Source organism: Engraulis encrasicolus, chromosome 8, assembly GCF_034702125.1.
Source record: "Engraulis encrasicolus isolate BLACKSEA-1 chromosome 8, IST_EnEncr_1.0, whole genome shotgun sequence".
Lineage (NCBI taxonomy): Eukaryota > Metazoa > Chordata > Actinopteri > Clupeiformes > Engraulidae > Engraulis > Engraulis encrasicolus.
The window spans coordinates 45,407,375-45,420,698 of NC_085864.1; the positions used below are offsets into that span (position 1 = coordinate 45,407,375).

The 13,324-nt window shown below is 43.1% G+C and overlaps 1 protein-coding gene across 1 annotated transcript in view; it reads right to left on the minus strand.

Annotated features, from left to right (window-relative positions):
- brca2 (BRCA2 DNA repair associated) overlaps positions 1 to 13,324 on the minus strand; it is a 32,948-nt gene that overhangs the window by 11,291 nt on the left and 8,333 nt on the right. Inside the window, exons 8-19 of the mRNA XM_063204667.1 lie at positions 10,387 to 10,439; positions 9,964 to 10,036; positions 8,796 to 9,007; positions 8,028 to 8,469; positions 3,887 to 7,927; positions 3,667 to 3,738; positions 3,503 to 3,569; positions 1,953 to 2,386; positions 1,621 to 1,805; positions 1,359 to 1,448; positions 983 to 1,080; positions 246 to 416 (exon numbers count right to left, since the gene is read on the minus strand). Coding sequence (XP_063060737.1) covers positions 246 to 416; positions 983 to 1,080; positions 1,359 to 1,448; positions 1,621 to 1,805; positions 1,953 to 2,386; positions 3,503 to 3,569; positions 3,667 to 3,738; positions 3,887 to 7,927; positions 8,028 to 8,469; positions 8,796 to 9,007; positions 9,964 to 10,036; positions 10,387 to 10,439 — 5,938 coding nt within the window. The remainder of the gene's footprint in view (positions 1 to 245; positions 417 to 982; positions 1,081 to 1,358; positions 1,449 to 1,620; positions 1,806 to 1,952; positions 2,387 to 3,502; positions 3,570 to 3,666; positions 3,739 to 3,886; positions 7,928 to 8,027; positions 8,470 to 8,795; positions 9,008 to 9,963; positions 10,037 to 10,386; positions 10,440 to 13,324) is intronic.

The following is a 13,324-nucleotide window of genomic DNA, read 5'->3' on the forward strand; positions in this document are numbered from 1 at the left end:
GAGCACCGCCGGTATTCAATGTGTTAATTTATTGACTAATATTTAGAGAAAATCATAGGCCATATACGTGTATAAGGCTCTACTAAACTTTACGAAGGCCTATTTATTTGTATTTTCGTAACCATTTTGCTCGGGGCGGGCGTAGACAGACACCTTTCCTCTGAAGGGGGGAATGGCAGGAAAAGTTTGAGAAACACTGGTCTATATGGTACTCTAGAAGAGTGAGAGAGCGAGCGAGAGGTCACCTGTATTTGAGCTGCAGCAGCACCTGCTCTGGGCCGAGGCAGAGCCCTCCGAACTCCCTAGGGAAGGCACGCTCCATGGCCGCCCTCTTCCACAAGATCCAGCGGTAGTGATTATACACCCACTCCTCGCTGATCAGCCGCGGGTCCACACCAGGGGTGTCACACAGGGCCCTGGGGGCAGGACAGGGAGGGGGGATACAAAAATGAAAGCGTCAAAGTAGGGCTGCACAATTAATCGAAAATCGTGATAAATTGTGATATCGAAATCGTGATTTCAATCAGGATTTAATTGTGGCAATAGTGACCTACGTCCTTGAAGCCAGAACATACTGACAGGCTGGTGTTTCTGGCCAGAAATCTGTCCACATAAGTTTCATGCTATTGCCTTTACACAATTATTACAATCCATTTTATTTTGCTCGTTCTGTATATAATGAATTCCTGGTTATATTTTATTTGTTGACATTTTCAAAAAAAATCTGTTAAGAATCAATAATCGTGATTATGATTTTGACACAAATAATAATGATTATGATTTTTTCCATAATTGTGCAGCCCTACGTCAAAGTGAACATGAAAGCCCACCTGGGAAACACCAACTCCCATTGTCATTGTGACACAGCACCCCACAGCACACAACAAAATGGCATTTATGCCTCACCTGTGCAAAAGGGGGGCAGCCTGAAACACTAGGAAAGAGTAAGGGCCCGCAGATGGCCATCAGTTTTGAGGCTTACCTGTAGAACTGCTCCTTCCCCATTCTGCCTTGGGCGTCTGGGATGAGCCAGCCTCCGTCAGCCAGCTGCACGCCACCCCCTTGGCAGAGCAGCTCCACCTTGAAGTGGGGATGTAAATAAAATCGAAATGTATAGACGGATCGGAAGTATAGGCCACCGATTTAATCGAATCGCATCGTATCGTAGGGCATTCTTAGGAATCGAAAATAATCGAATCGCTGGCCCCTGTGCAATGTCCTAGGTCCATAACACAATAGTAGTGAAAAAGTAATTGGAAAAAAATCTAATTGAACCGAATCGCATCGTAACCGAATCCCTGATTTAAGAAATCGATACCGTATCTTATCTTCATGAAGGCTGTGATTTACACCCCTACCTTGAAGTGGTGCTCCCACTGGAACTGGAAGACCTGCGCACTGCGGCCGCTCACCTGGCACACCTCAGAGCGCACTCCTGACAAGTACAACTGCAGAAACATGGTATCATCATTGTACATTTTTCACTCCATTTAATCTTTATCCTTTTTATTGTCCACAATTATATGTTACTATACTTAAAAATAACCAAGTCGTATGAACAAAATCGTCAGCTAAGTGTAATGTAATGGAACATAACTCTACAACAAATTAAATGCCTACCGATTCCTTAGGATGTTGTTGTGGGCACGTGTATCCTACAGCAGCCTGAATGGAAATCCTGGGAGAGCCAGATGTCTTCGTGAGGAAGACACTTCCTGGAAGAGGTCTCACAGACTGGATATTTTTCTTTCTAATCCGCAGGTCTTGCATGTCTCTAGCCAGACACATACACTCCAACGCTTTTTCTAAGTAAAAAAAAAAGAACATAACGTAGTGGCAGTATTTTGTTAGCTTCTGCATGTTTTACAAACACTCTGAGTCATATTACATCAATTAAACATGAACTGAATTGACAGTTATTATTAAAAGTAAGCCTTTAGAACAAAGGTTACCTGAAATCGTAGATGACGTAAGAACATCCATGTCTACATGTGTATTTGGTGACTCGTCGTCAAATAATAGCTCGGACCTGTGGTTAGAATCATTTGTGTCTTTGTCCTGAGGAATGTTGTGCTGCGAATCGATTGGGATCAAATTATCCCGAACGCGAGTCTCAGAATGACAGGTAGTCTTGTTGTAGATCTGTGGACCTCCAGGTTCAGCTGCAGGGCAAACGGAGGTTTGGACGCCATTTACTTCCATTTTGATTTCTGGCACAGCGGCTTGGGCCACAGATTTTGCCGCTGTGTTCTGTTGTTCAACGTTTGCTTGTTTTCTATAAGGAGGGACAAACGCTGGCACACCTTCCACCGAACGTTTCCCACTGGACGACTCAACAGTAGGCGGGACTGGACCTTCACTTTGCTTTCTTGGTGCCACAGTAGTCCTAATTATAGAAAGTAGAATAGAATATATGAGATATGTTCAATAGTCATTGTAACAAATGTCACGAAGTTAAGCAGGCCTTTTTTGGAAAAGCAATGAATATTCACTATAACTAATATTAGAAAAGTACTCGAAAACTCACATATCCACGTATCCCAAGCACACATCCACACACTCAAGTACATACAAATCTCATATCCCACACACCCACACAGACATCACAGCCAAACACATCCTCATTCACCCTGTAGCTGTACATACAAGTTAACAGTATAATCAGGAGAAACGCAGCCCCAGTTCAAATTAACAGGATAGGCAGGGGAACAGTTGTCCTAATTCAAGTTAATATAACATAAGTATACTCAGGACAACCAAGTTAAACCCTTGCCAGTCTGTCATGTTATAAACAACTGAAAATGAATTACATAACAATGGTACACTGTCATATAATACACAAATATTTTCCCCCAAGGGCCAAATTAAGTAGCACAAATGAGGCCGAGGGCCAAACAAATCGCCCAATCGTATGGCCACACAGATGGGACATATCTATGTTTATATTTGTTCCGACTTCATGACGAGCCAAGTGTTTGCCATGCCCAGGCCGGATCTGGCCCGCGGGCCGCCACTTGGGGACCACTGCTGTACACTGTATCAGGGCTTGACACTGGCACCTGCCAACCGGCCAAATGCTGGTAAAACTTGGCTGTGGCTAGTAATACTTTCAGTGTCACTAGCCAATTTGGCTGGCAGTTTGTTCCTTGGTATGACGTGTATCATAGTAGCCTGTACTATGTTGTTTGCCCCTTGTGTATCAATTGTTTGTATTTCAGTTCAAGAAAAACTAAATAACTCTATTTCTATTTACTTGATATACTTCCATATAGAAAACTATACACTCATCTTGATTTAGCGCCTCATCTTCTGAGGTTAGACATACACTATCATAATAAGGAAAAAAAATATATAAAATCTGTGGCTAGTGGAATACCTGAATGGCTAGTGACTCGGGAAAACCACTATCCACAGTGGCCTGCAAGCGTAAAAGTTAATGTCAAGCCCTGGTGTGTATGTGTGTGGAGTATTTAGACATAATTGGGCGCCTCGGTCATCATACCTGTGAGGATGTGATGTATTTGCTTGTAATAACACATTGCGCTTCACTTTCCTGTCGCTCAAGGCCCCTGTAAAACACATAATGTACAGTATTACTGAATTCATAAAATGGTGCTGTACATGTTAAAAACAAGGGAATCGTCACAAACAAAAGGGATGTGTTACCGCTAGGGGAGCTTGTCATAGGTACAAGGAATCGCCTTGATGACTTGCTGTCTCTTCTCTGAGGAGGTGTATCTAGGAAGGACATTTTTTTTAAAAAGTAACTTTATGTTTGTAGTAAGATTAATGCAATTCTATTAATGCAATTCATTCATTTTGCAATTAATGCAAAACTAATGCAATTCAAGTTGTAATATTTCCAAGAAAAAAAAACTTTTAATACCTTCAGAGCAGTATTCCAGATCGACAGTTCGATTTCCCATTTGGCGTGGCTGCGATGGCCCAAGTAGAGCACACTTCTGAAGTCTGTCATCCTCCAGAAGGGCCTCGGCGCACGCGATGGCTTCCTGTTCAAAGTATCTTTGGCGGCGGGGGTCAGTGTAGCTGCTCAGGCCAACTGAAAGACCAACGGATTCTGCGACAGGTTGTTTTTCTATGCGAGCATTGTACTGGTTACTCTGGTGTGTTGAGGTCGGATAGTCCACTGGACTTTGAATACTTGAAAGACAAGTCTTTTCTGAGGAAATATATTGCCGTCTGTCAGCAGGCCTTACATTTGATTTCTCAAACCGTTTACATGCTTCCTCACAAACAGGTTCATCTTTGCTACCTGCTGTACCAAACCCAGACGTTGCAAGTGAATGGTCTCCAGGATTAATGTCTTCTTGTTGTGTAGTTAGAGTTGACACATCATCACATGTCTCGAACAGCTTGTGTGCTTCTTGTAAAGACTTCTTGGACACAGACACATCTTTGCCACCAGCAGTACTGAATCCAAAATTTCCAAGTGAATGTCCTCCAGGTTTCTGGTCGTCTTGTCGGGCAGTTTCATTGGACATTTCATCAAATTTCTCGAACAGCTTTTGTGCTTCTTGTAAGGCTTTCTTTGATACAGACACCTCTTTCCCTCTAGCTGTACTGAACCCAAAATGTGTACTTTTTGTTTCTGGATCAGTTGAACTACATGGCTTTGGTAGTTTGAGATCAGAAATACTTTTCATTGGTGTTTCGTCACATGTCTCAAACAGCTTGTGTGCTTCTTGTAAAGCCTTCTTGGACACAGACACATCTTTGCCACCAGCAGTACTGAAGCCAAAACTTCCAAGTGAATGTGCGCCAGGTTTTTGGTCTTCCTGGTTGGCAGTATCAGTGGACATTTCATCACATTTCTCGAACAGCTTGTGTGCTTGTTGTAAGGCCTTCTTTGACACAGACACATCTTTGCCACCTGCGGTACTGAATCCAAAACTTTGAAGTGACGGTTCACCATATTTTGGGTCTTTCTGTTGTATAGTATCAGTAGACATTTCATCACATTTCTCGAACAGCTTGTGTGCTTGTTGTAAGGCCTTCTTTGATACAGATACATTTTTCCCTCCAGCAGTGCTAAATCCAAAACTTGTAAGTGACTCTTCTGCATGTTTTCGGCCTCCAATTCCAGTTGTGTTCAGAGTATGTTTTGTTTCAGGATCAGTTGAAATGCATGGCTTTGAGAGTTTAAGATCAGAATGACTTTTCATAGGTGTTTCGTCACATGTCTCGAACAGCTTGTGTGCTTGTTGTAAGGCCTTCTTTGACACAGACACCCCTTTCCCTCCTGCTGTACTAAATCCAAAACTTGTAAGTGACTCTTCCGCCTGTTTTTGATCTCCAGTCTGAATTCTGTTCAGAGTGTTTTTTGCTTCAGGATCACTTGAACTGTTTTTGCTCATAGGCATTTCATCATCACACATCTCAAACAGCTTGTGGGCTTGTTGTAAGGCCTTCTTGGACACAGACACATCTTTGCCACCTGCAGTACTGGATCCAAAATTTCCAAGTGGATTTTTGTGGCCATATTTCTGGTCTTCATGTTGGGTAGTTTCAGTAGGTGTATCGTCACATTTCTCGAACAGCTTATGCGCTGCTTTTAAGGCGTTCCGGGATACATGTACATCTTTACCACCTGCCGTGCTAAATCCAAAACTTGTAAACGACCCTTGTGCATGTTTTTGGTCTCCAATTCCAGTTGTGTTGTTTGTTTCAGAATCAGTTGAACTGCACGGCTTTGATAGTTTAAGATCAGAATTAATTTTCATAGGCGCTTCATCATCACATGTCTCGAACAGCTTGAGTGCTTGTTGTAAAGCTTTCTTTGATACAGACACCTCTTTGCCACCTGCGGTACTGAATCCAAAACTTCCAAGTGAATGTCCACCATGTTTTGGGTCTTTCTGTTGTATAGTATCAGTAGACATTTCATCACATGTCTCGAACAGCTTGTGTGCTTGTTGTAAGGCCTTCTTTGACACAGACACCCCTTTCCCACCAGCTGTGCTAAATCCAAAACCTGTCGGCTGTTCAGCATGCTTTCGGTCTCTTGTGTTCAGAGTATTTCTTGCTTCAGGACCCATTGAAATGCATGCCTTTCCTAGCTTTCCATCAGGATTATTTTTCACTGGTGTTTCATCACACTTCTCGAACAGCTTGTGTGCTTGTTGTAAGGCCTTCTTTGATACAGACACCTCTTTGCCACCTGCAGTACTGAATCCAACATTCCCAAGTGGTTTGTTGTGGCCATATTTCTGGTCTTCATGTTTGGTAGTTTCAGTAGGTGTATCGTCACATTTCTCAAACAGCTTATGCGCTGCTTTTAAGTCGTTCCGGGATACATGTACGTCTTTACCACCTGCCGTGCTAAGTCCAAAACTTGAAAACGACTGCTGTGCATGTTTTTGGTCTCCAACTCCAGTTGTGTTTTTTGCTTCAGAATCAGTTGAACTGCATGTCTTTCCCAGTTTGAGATCAAAATTCCCGTTCATAGGCATTTCATCGTCACATTTCTCGAAGAGCTTGTGGGATTGTTGTAAGGCCTTCTTTGATACAGACACATGTTTCCCACCTGCGGTACTAAATCCAAAACCTGTCGGCTGTTCAGCATGCTTTCGGTCTCTTGTGTTAGCAGTTTCACTGGACATTTGTTGTATAATATCAGTAGACATTTCATCACATTTATCAAACAGCTTGTGTGCTTCTTGTAAAGCCTTCTTTGACACAGACACCTCTTTACCACCAGCTGTGCTAAATCCAAAACGTTTAAGTTGATCCTCTGCACATTTATGGTCTCCAATTTGATTTGTGTTCAGAGTGTTCTTTGCTTCAGGATCAGTAGAAATGCTTCCCTTCCCTAGTTTCAAATCAAAATTCATTTCCATGGGCGTTTCGTCACATTCTTCAAAGAGCTTATGCGCTTTCTTCAAAGCCTTTTTCGACACATGTTTCCCTCCTGCTGTGCTGAATCCAAAACGTATGTCTCCGTTTGCTATCGGATCAGTTTCATTCATCAATCCCTCTGATTTGATATAGGGTAGACTTCCAGCATTTCCCCTGGAGTAATTTTTCAGAACATGCTCATTTTCACCCCAGTATGTCCTTGAGGGCATGTCGATAACAGGTAAATTGGCTTGATCTACCTCTGTTGAAACACACATCTCTTCATCAGTGATCGCCTCAAAACAATTTGAGGTATTGGTCATGTTGTCTTGCTCTTGTGAAAGTTTCACTGCAGAAGAAAAATTCACACGTTTCAAGCCTGGTTGTTGCACCCGTGCATTGTAAGGAGCGATATTTGACAAAGCTGAACGTGTCCCTGATGGAACAAGTTGCTCGAATGATTGGCAGTGGCTCATTTTCCTCCTTTTGCTGTGTCTTTCCTCTGAGACAGTTTCATTCTCTCCAGTGTGCTTTGCAGAAACAAACATTTGGCGTCCATCACTGCTGCTTTCAGTCGAGTTTTTAGCTGCTGGAGTAGAATTGTCCCCTGCTTGTTGCACCACTTGACTGCTCGTCATACCACTTTCTATGTCAGTTGGAAAACTGTCGTCAAAGTCACAGTCTGTAATAAGCACATCTTTGGTCCACTCCTCTTCATTCCCACTCTGCCGAACAGCTTCCACAAGTTTGCTGGGGTCCACCTTGGTTGGTTTGACCTGTGTGAATTCACACTGACTGTCTGCCTCTTCCAACAGGTTGCAGAGCTCAGACACGTCTGCTCTCTGGGACGCGGTGAGCAAGGAGCACGCATTTGCTGAGCAGAGAGGTAACGCTGAAGAGTTCTTGTCTTCTCCTGTCAGAGTGAGGTCAGGCCCTTGAACACTTGCCGTGTGGGCACCACCTTGGTCACCTGCTTCCAAGGATTTATCTAGCAACGTCTTTGCCCTGTCGGGAACCGATATGATCTTTTCCTCTTCACTTTCCCGTTGTGTGCTTGCAACCACCTGACCACCTTCAAAAACAAAGGAAATACAAAAAAGCAAACTGAGTGTCTCAGAAACACAGGAAATTCAAACAATAACATCAATAAAACAATATAAAAAGACTCTTACCATGGCTTCGCTTTGCAGCAGGTTGGTGATGTGGTCTGCAGAGCTCCTGCGCTGAATTCTTGATCGAGCATGGCATCGTGTTAGGCTTCCTGAACATATGCGACGCATTTAAGGCATATGGAGTGGACCCACATTTCGGAGGTGCATCCCACTTTAGTTCTGCTCGGGATTTTGGCATGCACCCCAAAGATCTCTGCAAGCCATCACCCTGAGTCGCATAGTCATGCTCACAACCGTTTGTGTGCTGCGGAGAATCCTTCTTAGTGACAGAAGACACGGTAAAGTAGCCTTGATCCAAACTAGTGCCTGTACACTCAGGCAAACTTAACGGTGTCCACTGCGTGACTTCACTGTCTCTGTTCTTCAGTGGACCGTCGATCTGTTCGTCCAACTTCGTCTGTGCGTCCAAGACATTGTGAGTGGCTGCAGCCTGAGATGATCCCTTTAAAAGGTAGAGTTTGCAATTTTTGTTATGGGGGGAAAATAATGGTCACTTTTTCATATAATATTATGCTTTGTGGCACCCAACCAAATCAAATATAATCGATAATAGTTTAAATGTGTACTACTAACAAGAAAGTGGTGAAAAGTCATTTAAATCACAACCACCTTCAACACTTGGAAATGTATTGTGTTTTGGTCAGACCAGTAAATATCAGTTTATATGTATTTCACTAATGAAAAAAAAAATAATTTGTAAATAGGCAGCATGCATTTTGAAAAACAAACAAACAAAACAAAAAAACCTAGAGAAATTCCATAATCTACCTTTAATATAGGGCTTCTGGTTGCCCTCGTTGGCTCTGTTGCCCGCGTCCTTCTGCTGGTGAAGAGGAACGAGAGAATATCTTCGCTCCCGTCAAGAACGCTTTCTACAGTGGCGGGCACTTCCCCATCATCCTCTGCAGTGTGCGGAACGCTTTGGTTGAATACGCCGCTGACATCGATATCGCCATTTAAGGAGCGTTCAGGCTTGTTTTCTATAAAAAAGTGAGAGGTAATTTAACCCGTTAAGACACAGGGTTAAACATTTTCTGTTACCAGAATGGCAATGACCAAGTCGTGGTGCATTACTAAAAGGCCCTGTGTTATGTCATTGTAGAGTAGTACTATGGTAAATAACTTTTCAATGACTATTATGGCGTGCCACAGGAGGTACAAAAAAAACTGAGAAAGGTAAATGAACAATTACATCCGATTTAAAAATTTACAACCAGGGGCCTCATTTTTAACAGCCTGTACGTCAGAAAAAGTTGGGTGAAATTTGCATCACAACATTTCCTTGCAAAAGTTGCGAGGAATTTCAATGCGCAAAGGACTACCCAACCTTGCCCTACGCCTTAGGCCATGCGTGGTAATACAAAATACACTTCATGAGTGAATGAGGTTATCCTAATTGAGTTAAATCGAGGTTTGTTCGTATGCAATGTTTAGGGAGAGTTTTGCGTTAAGTGTCACAAATAAGCCCCTGTGAAATCATGCACTTTCAAGTAAACATCTCACGTTTTAGTTGTAGGACAGTTGCAAACAAGCTTGTTTGTAAATTGTAACGGGTGTCCCAGGACATGTTAAATCGTGAGACACTTTGGGACAGTTTTTAATGAGACTCGGCATAGTAATTTGGTCATATGAGAGAGTGTGATGAAGTGGTCCGCACACTGGGCATGAACATAAACTTGATTTCATTGTACAAACGGCAACGTTTTGATCCATCAGTGGGATCTTCCTCTTCCTGAGGAAGAAGACGGATGTTGCTATTTATAAAATGAAATAAAGTTTATATTTCATACCCAGTGTGTGGACCACTTCATCACACTGTCCACTACTTTTGTCTGGCAACTGGATAATTGTTTTGTGGATGTGTGCACCCCAACCTCCAAATGCCATATGAGAGAATGAATCACAATGACATTAATAGTTCTAATATTACACTTACTCTGTTTAATTATCAGTCGGTCATCTGATGTTTGTGGATCTGCAAAGGCTGGAGGGAAAAGCTTACGAACAAACTAGAGAGAGAAAAAAAAGAACTTTTGTTTAATCAATATTATATACAGTATGGCACACAAAGCCTGACAATGTTAAATTTGACATGTTGTCCTTATCTTTTAAAAAAAGTTTAATCTTTAAAAAAAAAAACGATCACCACCACCACTGGGGACTATACAGTATTTATGGGTTGTACTGCATTTTTTTAATAAGACAAAATATATTTTTTCATTAACTATATTTATTAATTATTAATAATAATTAATATACTAAAATATGTATATATTATGAATTATTTATCATTATAATGATTAATTATGATTAAGTATAGAATATGTTTACTGTGGAGAAGATCTACTTTTACACTTACAACTATGTGTTCCTCAGTTGGCTTGACTGTGCAGCTGCTTTCTGGTCTTTTTGCTATAGAAAAAAGAAAATGAGACATTTGGTAATTCTGCAAATTACAAAATCGAAATTGTTTTATTGTCATGTACAACCTGATTCCAAGAAAGCTGTTACACCTGATATTTTGCAAATAAAAATTAAAATGTAGCAATTTTCAAAACATTCAATACATAAATAAGGTGGAGAATTGTGTAAATTCAACTAATCAACTGTCAAAATCGAGTCAAGTCAAGTCAAGTCAAGTCAAGTCAAGTCAAGTTTATTGTCAATTTCTTTACATGCACTGGTCATACAAAGAATTTGAAATTGCGTTTCTTGCTCTCCCATGCAGACATAGACTAATCTAGGTAAGGACATAGACAGTATAGACATAGACAGTACTCATACATGGACATAGACAGTATGGACGTAGACATTGCTCATACAGACATTTAAAGTGCAAGACTGGACAACAGAAGACTTGTAGAGAACATACATTAAGAGGAGGTATTTTGTTGTTCTTTTTCTAAAAGTCCTTTATAGCGTTCTGACATAGTAATAGTAGCATTTGAAGAAATAAATAATTAAAAAAGGTTTTTATTAAATACACCAGCAGCAGTATGTGTGTGTGTGTGTGTGTGTTTGTATGTGTTTTGTGTGCGTGTGTGTGTGTGTGTGTGTGTGTGTGTGTGTTTAGTGCAGGTAGAAAGTGCGGTGTGCGTCTGTGTGTGTGTACCTGTGTTTGTGTGTGTGTGTGTGTGTGTGTGTGTGTGTATGTGTGTGAGTATGAGTTGTGTGTCAGTGTGTGTATGTTTGGGTTTAGTGCAGAAAGTGCAGTGTGCTTGTGTGTGAGTGTGTGTGTGTGTGTGTGTGTGTGTGTGTGTGTGTGTGTGTGTGTGTGTGTGTGTGTGTGCATGTGTATGTTTTGAGTTAGTGCAGGTTGAAAGTTCAGTCACAGATGTAGTAGTGCAGGTGGAATGTTCAGTCGCAGATATGGTGGTGGGGATGAGGGGGGGGAGCGTTGTCAGTGGCCTGGCTGGCTGGAGGCTGACAGTGAAGGGAGAGTGGGTTGAGTGTTCAGTATCTTGATTGCTTGATGCATCATGCTGCTTGCAAGCCTGGTGGTACGGGAACGGAGGCGCCTGTACGTCTTTCCAGAGGGCAGGAGGCTGAACAGTTTGTGTGCAGGGTGGCTTGTGTCTTTGATGATCATCAGTGCTTTCCGGGTGAGGCGTGCGGTGTAAATGTCCTGCAGGGAGGGGAGTGGTACTCCAATGATCTTCTTCGCTGTGTTCACAAACACGCTGGAGTGTCTTCCTGTTTTTCTCCGTGCAGCTTCCTCCCACACTGTGATGCAGCTGGACACGACGCTCTCTATGGTTCCTCTGTAGAATGTTGTCATGATGGAGGGTGTAGCACTTGCCTTCTTTAGTTTGCGCAAGAAGTAGAGACGCTGATGGGCCTTCTTCGCCAGTGATGTAGTGTTGGTGGTCCAAGAGAGGTCGTCGCTGATGTGCACTCCAAGGAACTTGGTGCTGCTCACTCTCTCCACAGCATCACCGTCGATGGTCAGTGGTGGCAGTTGTTTTTGGACCCTCTGAAAGTTGACAACAATCTCCTTGGTCTTGTTGACATTCAGCAGGAGGTTGTTGTCTTTGCACCATCTGGCCAGCAAGGTCTACTTCTTCTCTGTAGTGGGTCTCATCGCCCTTAGTGATGAGGCCCACCAGTGTTGTATCATCGCAAACTTCACTAGATGGTAGTGCTGTGGGTCGTTGTGCAGTCATGTGTCAGCAGCGTGAACAGCAGGGGGCTGAGAACACAACCTTGCGGAGCCCCGTGCTCAGGGTCAGGGTGCTTGAGGTGTTATTCCCTACCCGTACTGCTTGTGGTCTCTGCATCAGAAGTCCAGCAGCCAGTTGCAGAGGGAGGTGCTGAAACCTAGTTTGTCCAGTTTTCTGATGAGTTGTTGTGGTATTATGGTATTGAATGCGAGCTGAAGTCAATGAACAGCATTCTCACATATGAGTCTTTATTGTCCAAGTGGGGGAGGGATGGATGGAGGGCAGAGCAGATTGGCATCCTCCGTGGATCGCTTGGCTCGGTATGCGAACTGGTAGGGGTCCAGGGTGGGGGGTAGGGTGGCTTTGATGTGTGACAGGACTAGCCGTTCGAAGCACTTCATGATTATGGGCGTCAGTGCTACAGGACGGTAATCATTGAAGCATGATGGTGATGATTTCTTCGGCACGGGTATGATGGTAGCAGCTTTGAAAAGTGATGGGATGACTGCTTGCTCCAGAGAGATGTTAAAGATGTCTGTGAAGACATCCATCAACTCTTCTGCACAATCCTTCAACACTCGGCCAGGTATGTTGTCTGGGCCAGCTGCTTTGCGTGGGTTGATGGTGGCCAGTGTCCTCTTCACACTGGCAGAGGACAGGTACAGGGGTTGATCATGGGGGGAGGGGAGTTTTTCTGTGGATGAGTGTCATTTTGTGCTTCAAAACGGGCAAAGAAACTGTTCAGGTCGTTTAGCAGAGAGGTGTTGTTGTCACAGCTTCGTGGTGCGGGCTTATAGTCCGTGATGGCCTGTATGCCCTGCCACAGGCTCTGTGCATCTCTGCTGTCTTTGAAGTGTGTTGTTATTTTGTCCGAGTATTCCTTTTTGCTTTCCTGATGCCCTGGGACAGGTTTGCTCTTGCTGCTTTTAGGCCAGTTACGGTCTCCTGCTCTGAAGGCTTTGTCTCTGGCCCTCAGCAGTCTGTGAACGTCTCCTGTGAACCATGGCTTCTGGTTGGCCCTGGTGGTGATGCGTTTTATTTCTGTAACATCATCAATGCATTTTGTGATGTAGGAGGTCACGGTGTCTGTGTACTCCTCAATGTCAATGTGGTTGCTGTGGGTGGCAGCTGTTTTGA